Consider the following 15,045-nt stretch of genomic DNA (forward strand, 5'->3'; position numbering starts at 1 on the left):
TCATTCCATCCCCAAATAACGCTGAAAGTTTCCAGCTAGGAGTCAGAGTTGTTATCGAGCTGTGAATGTCCAAAATGTTCAAGTTTCCCACATAATATTTAATATTTCATGGCATTATCAACGACTTCTTGAATTGCGCGTGGTAAATTTACACTTGTCGATTATTAACCTGAATAAAAGAAAACATGAAGAGCTTGCAAAATTACATACTGAAGTAATATTATAAAAATATGGCTTACATCCCTATAATTTGTATCGCCTTAAAAAAAAACTCATTGACTGCGAGAATAGGATATTTATAGTAGTATAAAATATTTTTATTTATCATTTGTATTGCAATTATTTATTTGAAATTGAATATTTGTTTCTTTGTGTCCCATGAAGTCATACTCAATACTTGTTATATAGTTGATAATGCCATGAAATACGAAATGTTACGTGGGAAACTTGAACATTTTGAAAATTCACAGATCGTTAACAACTTTGACTCCTAGCTGGAAATTTTCAGCGTTGTTTGGGGATAGAATGAAGTATTTTCCCTGAAATTTTCAAGCGATTTCGAGTTGATAGAAAAAAGTTGCAGCTATCTGAAAACAGCGATTTGTCAGAAATCAGTTGGTTTTGCGAGGCCGTATATAAAGGAACGTGGTAATTAATAATAATTCGTGTAGGTAGTGATAAAGTATACCTAGAGGAAAAATTTGAGCCGTCGATTGGACGTCTACTTGGAAAATTCTTGACTTGGCAGCGTTTCAAAGTTATGCGAAATTTTGCTACAATAGTAGTTCATGAAAAGGGTCCTAATTAAACTGGATATTGCTTTGGAGCAAAAAACTATTTTTTTCCTCAAAATACAAGGTCAGAGAAGGGGAATGCTGTTTGATTCGAGTCTTTAAGTCCCACAGAGCTCCCATGAAAAAATCGTGAAAATAACTAGAAAATTGAATTATTAAAAACTTCAAAAATTTCCATAGCCACCAGATTTTCTTCTATTAAGCTCAAATTTAGAGAATCGTCCTTTTTGTAACTTACTTTCTTGAAAAAAATCAGCAGCTGAATCGCTGACCCAAGCCCGCAAGCTGCGGCCGAAAAGTATTGGACGTACCCATATATGTATACGTATAGATAGAAAGTATAGAAAATGTATAAAATGTACAATGTTAAGGATGTGAGATTAAATGATGGTGTAATATGATGTAATATCCTCAAGCCCAAGGGTCAAGGATGGTTAATAAACGTTATCTATCTATCTAGAATTGCTATTAATTTTTTTTTGTACATAACCTAAACAATATAGTATTATCACTTACTCGATAACTTCTAACACAATTCTCGGTCTGAGACGACAATTTTTAGTATTATGACCTTGGAATTGACGATGAACTTCAGTTCTATCCTTTCATCGTCAATTTCGATCATAATAACTTTTGTATTTGACTCGTATCGTTCGAATAATCGTTAGATTCGCAAGACGAACTTGAAAGACCGGAGCGATGACACTGACTTGTACCGGTTACGGCGTGTTCCACTCAGAAGGCTTGCCCCGATGCCGGGCGACGCATGCACGGAACGAGTGCCCCCTGTTTGAGCCAGTACGCACTCAGTGCAACCAGTGGAAAACGCTAATATCTTTATGGTAAGAATGAGCCGAGAGTGTCATATCGAAATGGAAGAAGAGAAAAGAACTGGTGTGCCAATGTTACCCTTATTTAATAACACGTGTCAAACAAAGGCAACTGGGACTCCCTGAGTTCCCCTCTCTCGTTGGCCCACAAACTCCAATTTCTTATATCTTGAGTGCCCCAAACCAGCTCCTACTTTCTTTATCTGCCACCCATTATTCAAATCAATTTCTTCTTTTTCGAAAAATCAGAAGCAATAAATAAAACGAGTATTAATAACGAGATTAGCGTTATTCCGATTTTATTCGTCCCACTCGTATTCAAATTTGTTGTTGAGTCGGAGAGGTCAGGTTATGCCGCACGCGACTTGATATTTATGTTATGCTAACTGTAAGCAGGGTTAGGTTATACGTTCCTTCTGCTAGCTGTTAGCCGAGACGGGCTGGATGGACTGGGATTCACCGTCGATTGTTCGAATCAATCATCGTTTTTGAAAAAGTGGAAATTATTAAATAAGAAGAAGTAAACATCACATGCTTGTCGGGATTTCAATCCCAATGACAATTTTATTCATCCTAGTTATATTCAAATCTGCCGCATTGTCGGCTCGGTCAGGTTATGTGTACTCTGTGCTAGCTGTCAGTCGAAAGGGGCTGAATGGACTACGATTCCTCGTCGATTGTTCGAATAAATTATCGTTTTTGAAAAAGTCGAAATTATTAAATTAAAAGAAGTAGAAATTACAAGCTTGTCGGGATTTCGACCCGAATGACAATTTTATCTATCCTAGGTATATTCAAATCTGCCGCATTGTAACTGGGGCAGGTTATATGTACTCTATGCTAACTGTCAGTCGAAGGGGACTGGATGGACTACGATTCCTTGTCGCTCATTCGAATCAATTTCATAAAAGTTCAAATTGACAAATAAAACGAGTAGAAATATAAGCTGGTCGGAATTTATATCCCAAAAATGAATCGGTCGCTCCTGTGAACAGTTATATTTCAGTTTGTCAATGTGGCGAGGTTATGCCATCTTGAGACCTACGAGTAATTATTCGTATTATTTTTTTTTCCGTTTTTATGGAATGAACAAGAGCAACGCAAGGCAAATGACTTCTTTTCATATTAATTACGATTCTCGTTTAGTTCGGGTCTTTTCCATGTTTTAAAAAACTACAAGCAATCGGTATGAGCTACAGAACGAGACACAGTAACAATCATCGCTCGAAAATTTCTAGTCGCGGGTGTAGTTCACAGAGTTGCCACGTGATTTGTTTGTGGCAGCACGAGCAATACGCTCCAGTAGCGGAAGATATCACCAGCGCCGCCACTCTGTATCTGCGATGGACGATGTGAAAGCATGATTCCGGCGTGTGACGTTGGTAAAAAATGCCGCCAAAATGAGATGTCGGTGTTTTTCGTAATCGCAAACCAGATCAGATGCCATTTTTTCATTTCACCATCAAATCCTACGGGACTAGGGTCAAAATTTGTGTTACATCAGCGCCGAGTGGCATCATACCGGATAGTTCGATCCATTCAGTGCAGCCGTGAAAATTTTCTCAATTTGTGTGAGTGGTAACCGATCTGTAATTTTTTTTTTAATTTCGAAAAAATAAAAACCGCTCCACTTTATGCCAAAGCTATCAGTTGCCCAAGTTTCGTTGCGATCGCTTTAGCGGTGTAGGAGTTTTGGCTCTCCACGTTTTCAAGTGTACAGCGCTTCTTTAATAGCCCCTTAAATACGTGCGCCGAACAGTCATGACAGGCAAGGACTCGTGTAGCCGAGCTGTTGATACGCTGATCTGTATCCACGGCGCGGCAGCAGGGCAGTCTTTTCTTTACAGTATAGTAGAGCGCAACACGTGCTGAGTGCAAAGAAAGAAAGTGGAAAGAAGCGTACAGTGTGTTAGTGGAAAGCTTTGAAAACCTTTTAAAGATAGAATAAACAAGGTACGGTAATAATCTACATACATAATTTCTACCGAATCCATCACAATCCGCTTCCATACAGAAATTTGCTCAACTTCGATTGCCGGGAGCCTTGAACGATCATAACGACCCCGTGTCAATATATACCGCGAATTAACCGTTCACGTGGCCAAGATAAGGTAGCAAAATAGAAAATAATCTTCCTGGCGCCCAATAATACGATTATACGGAATAATAATTCGTAAAATTCAGTGCGGTAGACAGGCACTCATTTATCCGGATTACGATTTCGTGTTTAGCTGTCGCGTTTCGCTAATTCGTGTTACAAGAGTTACTACGGGTATCTCAACATTATATGGCATAAGTATATTGAAATACTTATTGAAGTGATACTATTGATTCTAGAGTAGATACTTGACAAGATTAAATTTGATTCACATTGATTACCTACACTATATGACAACCGGTTCCTGATAAGGTGTTGATGCCTCGGCGTATTTGGATAGAGTGACAATAAGTCTAAAACGTTATGTTAGCTAGATCCAAATCAGAGTCAAAATCAACACCATATGGTTAGAGGAAAATGCGCCAATATTTTCAACAGTAGCAATTATATTAGAATTGTAGAATTTTTGCATTTATTTGTTGAATGTTTCTTTTATTAAACCGCTTTTACACGATTTATGCTACTTTGCTGAATACTTTGTGAGAGAGATTTGCATGTACTTTTTGCTTGTAAAGTGAACTTAGTAAAGGACGACGAGAGCATTGCGACATTTAAAGGAGGTAGGTAATGTCAAAGTATGAACTACGTTATTCTCTAGAGTGACAGAAACTATCATGGCCAGCTTCTAAGCTTTGGGTAGCTAGCCCTTGTCTGTCAATGCCAGTAGAGGGATTCTGTAACTCTGTACCGACAATTATCGCTGTCGCTGTTCTTTCGGCGAATAAAAAATGAACTTGTTATTTTTTACATTAAAAAGCCATCGCGAGAGTTGATTAAATACTATTATTTAATCAATCCTGACGATATCTTATCAATGGACTTGTATAATTGGAAAGATATTGAGGATTGAGTCAACGTAACCTTAAAAGTATGTTTTTGAATTTTATGCAATTACTTGGATAATGAATTTTATAGAGAATGTTTAGAAAAAATCGATTAGTAAAGTATCACAACAAAAGATCTATTTCCTCGACCCAGAAGATCGATTCTTGAGTGGATCGATCTAGAATCGCGGATTCCACTAAATACATTGCTATCAATTACCTAGGTCTCACCACGTAGAGGTCGCTGCGATGAAGAGACCCACCCTATCCCGTCCCAACCTCCCAACCGTGCCAGGAAAAATTGAAAGTGTTACACACATCGATAGATATTCTAAAGAAAATTAGTAAACCAAAAAAATTAAGTCAGACATGCAGGAGTATATTAGAAATTGATAGATAAGGCGTATTGAAAAATCAGCAAACTCTATGTTACAAAACGTAATCAAAAGTAATGGCGCGTCAATAAATAAAATATATACGTTCGATCGCGTGAAATACCATACTTTTCGCTTTCCGTTATGACGTTTCTTTGGTAAAACAAGTAATTATTATAGAAATAAAACGAATCTTCAAAATAAACTGTTTCAATGAAAATTATGGAATAAAAGATGCAAGCATTCAGCAAACGATTGGGAAAGATCATTATTCAGAAATTCATTCATTTCTGAATGTGAAAACATAATGTTAAAACACATTGCATCCATGCAAAATTTCGAATGGGCTGTAACTGAGAAATGAAAATTTAACAAGCAGGATATACATGCGAGGGTTGATTTGTAATACAAAGAATAAAAAAATGGCCTACACACAAAGAAAACACTCCTTGAATCAAGAATTAAGATATTCTTGAATCAAGTGCTGAGTATTCTTCATTCAAGTATATGTGATATTTTTATTAAAAAAATAGCGTACTCTTGATCCAAGAAATAAAATATTCTTGAATCAAGAATAGTTTTCTGTTTGTGACATTATTGTGAAATAGTTATGTATCAATGAAAGGAAAAATATACAAATATGTAAAAACGTCTGTACAGTTGCTCATTAGTACTGTCGGTTGTCGTTTTCTTTTTCTTACGGGTGGAAAAATCAGTCGTTGAGTTTTTTGATCCGACCGCAGAATTTCTAGCTTCAATTATTTGAGGAAGGTCCCGAATCAGAAGTTGTCGGGCACGTTTGGAGTCTACTATTTCTGACAAAAGGCAGAAATGAAAGAAGTCGGCTAATTTATTTTCCATTTTCAATTTACAAAAATTGTCGTCGCGAATAATTTTGTCAAAGATCAGTCCTTACGGCATCCAAACTCCGAAATAGCACCACTTCCTTTTCGTAATGTGGAGAAGACCCTGAACCTAATAAAAATAATTGTGTGACGTTGTCAACTTGACTTCGCCATTCGTAATGGACATAAATTTTATATTTTTTGACTCTATGCCCTCCATTGGAGTCAGCTCTTTGGCAGAAGCGTGACATTTCACCTCGATAATGGCGTCCTAGTCCACCAATCCATCAGGTAACGCCGCGAAGAACGGTAGCTCCTCGTTCACCACTAAATAACTAGATTCCACCGTAACTCCATATTCCGAAGCAAAGTGACTGATTGCCAAAGCCTCCTTTTCGATACCTCACCTTGTACTCGAGTTACCGTGGAAATCGGTATAGCGAATTCGTTCAACTAATTTGGCGCAAGATGTCTGTGGCCGTCCTTAGCAAATTTCATCAAATTCCGAGGCAATCAACCGCTTTCTACGCTCATCGTTCCATTCTTCAGATATGCTTTGTCCTCTAGTTTGTCGTTCGATTACCAACGTATCCACCGAATGCAAGGCTTGCACGAAATCCTTCTTAGCGACAGCCAATTTCTCTTCAGACATGTCTGGTTGCGACGGACATGCAGCGTCCGGACCGTAGTCGGTGTCAACGGACTGGGTGACGAAAGATTTTGATTTTGATTTGAAAGCCGGCTTTCGAGAGTGAAGAGATCGCGGTTTATTTGTACAGTACTTGACGGTGAATTTCCCCGGCCCACCCATTCCTAATTTCTGACTGACTCACGCATTGAACTGTCCACCGGCATTCATCCTCACTACAGCAGATTCGCATCTTGCTTGATTTGATCCGCGAAGGGTAAAATTGACACGCTTGCCCCCTATAGCCTTAGAAACAGTTATACAACTCGGCCACGTTGTTGTCGACGTCCCATATCAGGCTAGAGACGTGCTCAGTGACTCGATTCATCGCCGAAAGGATCTCTTGGAAGATACTAGTCGCTTTCATATCCTGCACATGGTTTATTTCACCCGGCTTCGGGTTACCGTCGCAGAAATAACCACGGTCTTTAAACAACCGATGGTCCCCGAAAAGATGATTCGGACCGTTTTTTATATCTTTACGCAATTCCTCGACCCGAACGTATCGCGGCTTATTATTTTTTCTGCTATCCGGTGACGAATAGCAGAAGTTACTGCATAACGTAGGCGTTTCAAGGTTTTGCGTAAAGAATTTCGTAGAATCACTGTACCGACCTTACAGTTGACACAGAGATCTCGCAGTCGAGTACCATAGTTTCGGAGCACATGGTTGCGGCATTCAATTTTTACGACTATTGCCTCCGGTCCATACGGCATTGTATCGATAAGCGTGCGGTGAATGCTACTATCTTCATCTCCTATCAATTTGTAATTTTTTAGGCCGTGCATTTCTAAACTACATTTGAATCCCTCTACTATTATGTCAGATTCCATTGCGGTACTAGAACCCCCCCAGTTTTTGGCGCACTTATGATCCACGACTGATTTTGACTCCCCTTGTTTCGACCTATTACAAATGGAACAATACTTGTTTCGAACCCCGATAAACAAAACTTTCTTCGTCCTATACCCTACTATTACTGCTACACCCGAAAGAGAATCATATTTTGTACGGTAAGATCGTTTGGCCCAAGACCCATCCGCAACAACCGCTACGCAAGGGTACCCGTCTTCGTCAACATCGTCTGCCTCACGGGCCAATCTCGCCTCTTCCGTCCCAGCCTTGATCATCTCTTCCCGAGAAACATCATGATAGGCATCACTGACAATTTCGTGAAAGGGCATAGCCGGATAAGCAGGTCGAATCGGCCCCCGCTGAATTTTTTGTCGGTACTTCAGGGATCAATTTGGACCCAAATGAAAATAATTCAGTGAAAATTTCAGCTATTAATCTTAAACGGTTTCCGAGTAATTGAAAAAAAACCTATTTTTTAGTATTTATTTTTTTTTAATAGTAAAATTAAAAATTTTTTTTTGCTGATTTTTTTTTAAATACTTACGAGTAAAAGCTGTGAAAAAAATTTTTTTTTATGATTTCTAGACTAATAGCCGATTTTTAAACTAAAAAACAAAATCACGATTATTTTTTTTTATGCCTATTTTAAAATATGCAATCACCAAATTTGGACAGAATACGTCTTTTATACCCCTCTGTACTCAGGAATTTTTTCAATTTTTTTGGTTTGGTGCAACGTCATGAAAAAAATTAAAAACCAATTTTTGTTAATTATTTTATATTTCAACTGCTTAGAACACTACTTACAACTAATTATAAAATGTATTTATTCATAAAAATATTCATCAAAAACGTAAGTGGTCATCAAAATATTTGTTAATATTTTCGTCAATCTTCATCACTGTCTTCATTAATAACTACACAGCGCCCGGTATTATTGAAAATGCGACTTAAAAATCTATCATGGAAAATCCAAATGGTTTAACTAAACTTCTCAGCAAAGGAGACATTTTTGTGCTTGACCGCGGATTTCGTGACGTCGTTAAGCATTTAGGAGATCTTGGATTCAAAGTATTAATGCCAGCTTTGAAAGGGAAACGGAATCAACTCACCACATGTGAGTCAAATGAATCTCGATTCGTGACAAAAATTCGTTGGGTAGTAGAATCTGTACATGGAGTTATCAAACAAAAGTTTAAATTATTAGATCATAAATTGGACAATAAGTTATTGCAAAAAGCACAATTATATTGCCAGATTGCTTGTTTTTTAAATAATGAGTTTGGAAAACGTTTCAGCTCTGATAAGGAAGTTGTAGATCAAGTTCTGTCTGTGATGAATTTGAAAAAAAATCAGGAAAATACATTAGCAAATGATGTAGAACGAGAACATTGGGGTCGACGAAAATTGCCATTTCAAACTATCACGTCGGACGAATTACACGATTTCCCGGAGATGACCGAAACAGATTTGCATATTTTACTGACAGGATCATACCAGCTTTCCCAAGCAGTGTCATACTTAGCTGAGATGATGGATGAAGATAATAATATAAGCCTTCAGTACGTAAGATCGGCTGAAAACATTCTTAGATTTCAAGTAAGATCTCGGCATATTAATGCAAAAACATATCGCTGCTTCATTGAGTATCATCGTGGCAAAAATGGAGTTAACGGAATTTCTCGATATTGCTGTGATTGTGCCAACGGTCGGCGTACAGTTGGTTGTTGTTCGCATGTAGCAGCTATTATTTATTACCTATCACATGCTAGATATCTATCGAGAATTGTAAGACCAGCAGAAATTTTAAGTCGCATTTTCAATAATACCGGGCGCTGTGTAGTTATTAATGAAGACAGTGATGAAGATTGACGAAAATATTAACAAATATTTTGATGACCACTTACGTTTTTGATGAATATTTTTATGAATAAATACATTTTATAATTAGTTGTAAGTAGTGTTCTAAGCAGTTGAAATATAAAATAATTAACAAAAAATTGGTTTTTAATTTTTTTCATGACGTTGCACCAAACCAAAAAAATTGAAAAAATTCCTGAGTACAGAGGGGTATAAAAGACGTATTCTGTCCAAATTTGGTGATTGCATGTTTTAAAATAGGCATAAAAAAAAATAATTGTGATTTTGTTTTTTAGTTTAAAAATCGGCTATTAGTCTAGAAATCATAAAAAAAAAAATTTTTCACAGCTTTTACTCGTAAGTATTTAAAAAAAAATCAGCAAAAAAAAATTTTTAATTTTACTATTAAAAAAAAAATAAATACTAAAAAATAGGTTTTTTTTCAATTACTCGGAAACCGTTTAAGATTAATAGCTGAAATTTTCACTGAATTATTTTCATTTGGGTCCAAATTGATCCCTGAAGTACCGACAAAAAATTCAGTGGGGGCCGATTCGACCTGCTTATCCGGCTATGCCCTTTATTCCATGTTTTCTTAGCCATGCAAGGCATATCTATAGCAGCGCTAATTTCTTTGAGTTGAGAAAAATCACCACTTCTGGACACAATTCCTGATACTATGGCTGAGTTTAAAGATGAGGAATCTGATTTACGGTATTCTGAGTCTATTGATTCGATCTTATTACAAAATTTACATTTGAAGGTGACGGTTGAAATGAATCATAAGGTGGGTGAGAAGCTAGCTTTTGGATACTGCTCAGGAAGTGATTTATATCCACTATTCTTCTGCCGGCCAACTTGAATGGAGGACTTGATTCGATCTTCGATTGATCCACTATCCTTTCCAATTGCAACTCATGGTCTTCTACCACATTACTGTCGGTTGTGGGCGAAACACTTACGGATGTACTTGTACCTATAATTGTCGTCTCCTTATTGGCTGCCGTTATAGAAATCAGAGAGTTGGGTATTACCTCCGAGCAAAACAGATCGACTTCGACGAATTCTGTTGGAGATCTGACCTCGTCAAACTCGATAACATTACCTGTTATCGTGTCTTCGGTTGGCGTGTCTTCCGCGACCAATTCTGCATCGATCATTTGGCTCACAGCAATTCTACATTGACCGTATATAATGTAACCGATTGACAAGTATGTACAAAATATTGGAGCCGGTCTGATTTGAGTCCTGACCCCCAGGTGGGTGTTGTTTCAGATAAATGTTTTACTTCTATTCACAAATTTTTCTTCAGAAATGTTTGAAAAATGTACGTTATTACAGCTTCGTAAAATCTATTTTCTAGGTAATCGCGGGAAATATAATAGTAATATTTCTCAATAGAAAATGTTTTATTTTTTCTCTCAATTGTATCATACATAAGAATAATCAATTTTTTTCCATTCGTCACTTGCAAGTCAAATTTACGATATTTCAGGCAGAAATATATTACTATTGGAGAATAAAACAGTATCACTCCTGTTTGAAAAGGACAGCAATAGCTTGTTGAATTTTTTTTCCCAATTCACAAAACTGATAAAGCTGAATCAGTGCTGGAGTCGAGTCTCAGGTTTCATGGAGCTGAATGATTGGCATTTCGAAACGTGAATGTAGCATACCGGACGTGGCTGGCATTGAAACTTTACGCTGCAACAATGTCTTCGATAGCATTTCATGTTTTCAATTCATTAGTGTATTGTGCATTGACCTTGGCAAGTAGATGTCAAATATCACAATCAAATAGTCAGTCAGGTAGATCAGTGTGCGGTAAGAGTCATCGGTAAGTTTGTCATCGTGAGTGGACGAAAGATGGAAAATGATTTTCGGAAGAATAGGTTGACAAAACACACATTGAGAAAGGGACGGTAAATAATAACTCGAAGAGATTGTTAAGAAAATACGGTGTTCTGAATTAATAAATCGTGCATGTTAGTTATTCGGTCTGAAAATGAAAACAATCAAGTCTATGTGAGCAAACTAGATGCCATTCTATTCACCTGAACCTCTTCCGCTAATAAGCCGCCAAATTTTTCTAACCCTGGCCCTTTTTTTTACTTTTCCGTAACACTTTCCTCATCTTAGCCATGGCGAATGACTGATGAACACTTATCAAGGAGTTCTAGATACTTTACTAATATTATTTCACGAAGAACCAAGCCAGAGATGGCGCTAGCTAGCAATCGCTTTTCGCGGCGAAAATCCGCTGTTTCATGCTTAAGCTCGTGCAAGTTTTCTCGCAACTCTTGAGTTCGATTTTATTGCTCTTGGTCCTAAATTAAAGGTGAAGGATGTATCTGTGTCGTGTATTTTGAAGAATTGTGAAAAAAAAACTCGTTCTTGTTTTAATACAACGGGAACTTTGCTCACTTTCAGTGCTGTTTTTTACGACTCTGAAGAAAAAAATTTTGATTCGGAAAAATATACGACATAGATTGCTCCTTCGCCTTCAAAATGCTTCTAATAGAAGTTCGATATCCTTGTAAATGATGGAGAAAACTTGCATCGCGTGAACGTCTGCAAGCAGCAGTTCCGCCGGGAGTAGGCAAAGTCCTTAAATTACTTCGCACGAGAATATAAGACTTTCTGCGGTGAGGATTTTGTCCGGGAGAATCTTTTCAGGGGGGATTTTCAAAAATGATTTTGTGGATGGTCACCATACGTACAATTTTTCATGTACAATTAACATGTTAACTTACCTTTGGTGATTTTGGGCCCAGCGTAGATTGTCGTCCGTGAAAGAATTCGCTCACACAGAATTTGTACAATGTTTTGAACCATAATTATGGCAGTGAAATTTCACCGTAATACGACTGCACGTCAATTAATAATTAATGATAAACGCTTGATGTTTGCAATTGCAGGCAACTATCGTGGTGCGCGTTCCTCCGATAATGAGCTGCAGCAGCGCATCATTTGTTCAATAAATACTAGACGGCAAAAATAGTAAACTGTCAAATTATAGAGCCGTTATAGCTATTACACTAGTTATTCGTTTCGTAAGATAACAACAATATAAACAATAGATTATAACGGGCCGTTATGTACTACGCCGGTTATACGTATAACCGAAGTTCATGAATACCGCAGTCACTCTTTTTACAACAATAGTGTTTGTTCGAATACACAGAGTGGGAAGATACTTTTGTAACAATACATTATACATTTGTTTTTCAGAATGGCAAGTGGAATGGACTAATTGCTGATCTGGTTAACCGAAGAACTGACATGGTAATGACTTCTTTGATGATAAATTCTGAGCGGGAGGCAGTGGTTGATTTTACAGTACCCTACATGGAGACAGGAATCGCAATTGTGGTAGCCAAACGAACGGGCATTATTTCACCGACAGCGTTCTTAGGTGAGTTTTGCATTTTTCCATTCGAATATATATACTGACTGCTTGATGATTTCTGAATTTGCTTTAATTTTTCGACAGCTTTTTAATAATCATTGCCTGTATGGTCTTGATTGATCGTGAAACATTGTCATTATTAAGTAATGTCATATTATAAACAAATAAACATAACTTGAATATCGTAAAAATATAACTCTGCTGGATTTGAAACATATCAAGACTCGCGGCAGCGAATCGCTAATAAGCACCCGTAAACCGGCGAGCGCCAATCGAGAATCATTTACGCGGCCCAACTTCTGTCGGGAATCAGAGTATCATACCTTCGTAACCGAAGGATATTTTCTAACAAAACTTACAGCACAGGAAGATCTTGTCCATCTGACCTTGCTCTATGAATCGGATACAAATCTGCCCCGCAGTTTCGGAGTTATTGTTAGCCAAAGTTGATGTAGAATGAAAAATTTTCTTCTCTGCCCCTAGGCTTGGGACCTCAATAAATGACAAACGGCCATATGCATGGGGTTACAATTTGAAAGAGGGGTTACTGCCATCGAAATATCGCTCCTGATTGATTTTAAAGTGAATCCAAACATGCACTGAAACGGAAAAACTTGTTAAAATCTTGAGGCACGGAACGCTGGTTGGGACCTCATTATGTATCAAACCGATATGCATATTGAACTTTAAATTGAACAAAGTAGTAAATGCCATCGAAATATTGCCTCGTATTGATTTAAAAGTAAACCAGAACGTGTAATATGACAGTATTATCGGAAGAAAAATTGACAAAACTGCATAAAAATGGCTGCGCGAGATCTAAAGATGGCCGCCCATGAGCACGGACGTAGCATCATTATTATTGCCTAACCTAACGTGATTCTGCACTCCGTGAATTGACGCATCCAGGTAGTTTGCGCCGGAGTTTTCGTCGTTTAAGTCCTGCGCTCCATAGATCGACGCGTCCAAGTCCTTTGCTTTGGAGTTTCACTTCGGTCAACCAAATCACCTCGATACATAATACTCGTAACAAGGATTTATAGTTTGTATTAAATCTTGCACAGGGTATGGGAAATCTGCGTTTTGTTGTGAAAAATAGTTTCCATAGCAGCGTATTGTACATATTTATCGACAACACTGTTTATCGACTCATGATTCGGGATATCTAGATTCGCGGCAGCGAATCGCCGCCAAGTTATAAAGGCGAAAGCTAGCCGAGAATTATTTACCCGGCCGAACTACTTTCCATCTTCTCATGTATAAGCATTCCGTTATATCTTAGGAACGCGTGAATTTTTTTAAATGAGACTTACAGAGCTGGTAATTCTGGCCGATATATAACCTTAGTGAGAAAGGTTGATCGAAATCTGTCAACTGGTTTCCGCAGTATCAGCTCTCAAAGATGATGAACATGGAAATTATTTTTCTTCCTCTTCTCTACGCCAGAGCACCTTGTGGACACGATTCCGCTCGAATCTTCGTGAAAATCAGTCATACCAATTGGTCTTATAAAATAAGTGAGTGAGTGCATCAGTGATTGAGTGTACTAAGAGTGAAATAGAATGACCACTGTGGTTTCAAGCAGATTGTTATTATTATTAACCTTTACAATTAGAAGGCCAACATTTTTTCCTTAAGATTCGATATTTCTTAGAGGTATGATTTGTGTACATAAACACTCAACACGTCCAGTGGAGATTCCGATTTATCGACTGACTCCTAAGAAAAGCCAGTCCAGCCCTCTGAAGCTGAATTATTAGTGGCATCTGCATTACGGGCTCTTGTGATTTTACAAAATGGATCGTCTGAGGTAGGTGTAAACACAGAATCGAACCAAAGAAAAGATGAGATATTCTGTAATCAGATACAAATTCGACAAACAGTCTGAATAACAACCAGAATATAATAAGCAACATTTGTGACATGCATACATGGCTATTACGCAAATGCCAAGAAGAAGGTTGTTCGCTCGTCATGAATCATAAGATAGAACAATGCTAACCAAAGCTATTGGAAGTATAGTTACGATGCGTCATTCAAATCAGACGGTATAGTAATTCGATAATTCTCATTAGATTGTATTTATACACAAAACATGTAATATATGAATAGCTTAGCCTCAACCTCTTCATTTCTACCAAATGCATAACTTGTTTGTTTATTAATTTGTAAGTTTAGTATGTATTTGTTCAATATATTACTTTGATTCAGTGTCGCACGGTGTAGTACTTATCATTGATAAAATGGAACCTTTTCCTTGTTTGTTGCTTCATTTATTTCAGTCATTTGGACCATTCCTATTCCGCTCGAATTCATTGGAACTTGTAAATGTTAAACTCCGGCAAGACGATATTCCAAACAGAAGATAACCGACAGCTGTACAAAACTCAACATTTTGCATATCTTA

At 37.5% G+C, this 15,045-nt stretch overlaps 1 protein-coding gene across 6 annotated transcripts in view; it reads left to right on the plus strand.

Moving 5' to 3' along the window:
* Nucleotides 1-15,045, plus strand: part of Nmdar2 (NMDA receptor 2) — a 1,937,843-nt gene that overhangs the window by 1,039,122 nt on the left and 883,676 nt on the right. For all 6 annotated transcript variants that reach the window (XM_046618083.2, XM_069134406.1, XM_069134408.1 and 3 more), the window contains one exon: nt 12,461-12,644. In XM_046618083.2, coding sequence (XP_046474039.1) covers nt 12,461-12,644 — 184 coding nt within the window. The remainder of the gene's footprint in view (nt 1-12,460; nt 12,645-15,045) is intronic.

This window comes from Neodiprion pinetum, chromosome 3, assembly GCF_021155775.2.
Source record: "Neodiprion pinetum isolate iyNeoPine1 chromosome 3, iyNeoPine1.2, whole genome shotgun sequence".
Classification (NCBI taxonomy): Eukaryota; Metazoa; Arthropoda; class Insecta; order Hymenoptera; family Diprionidae; genus Neodiprion; species Neodiprion pinetum.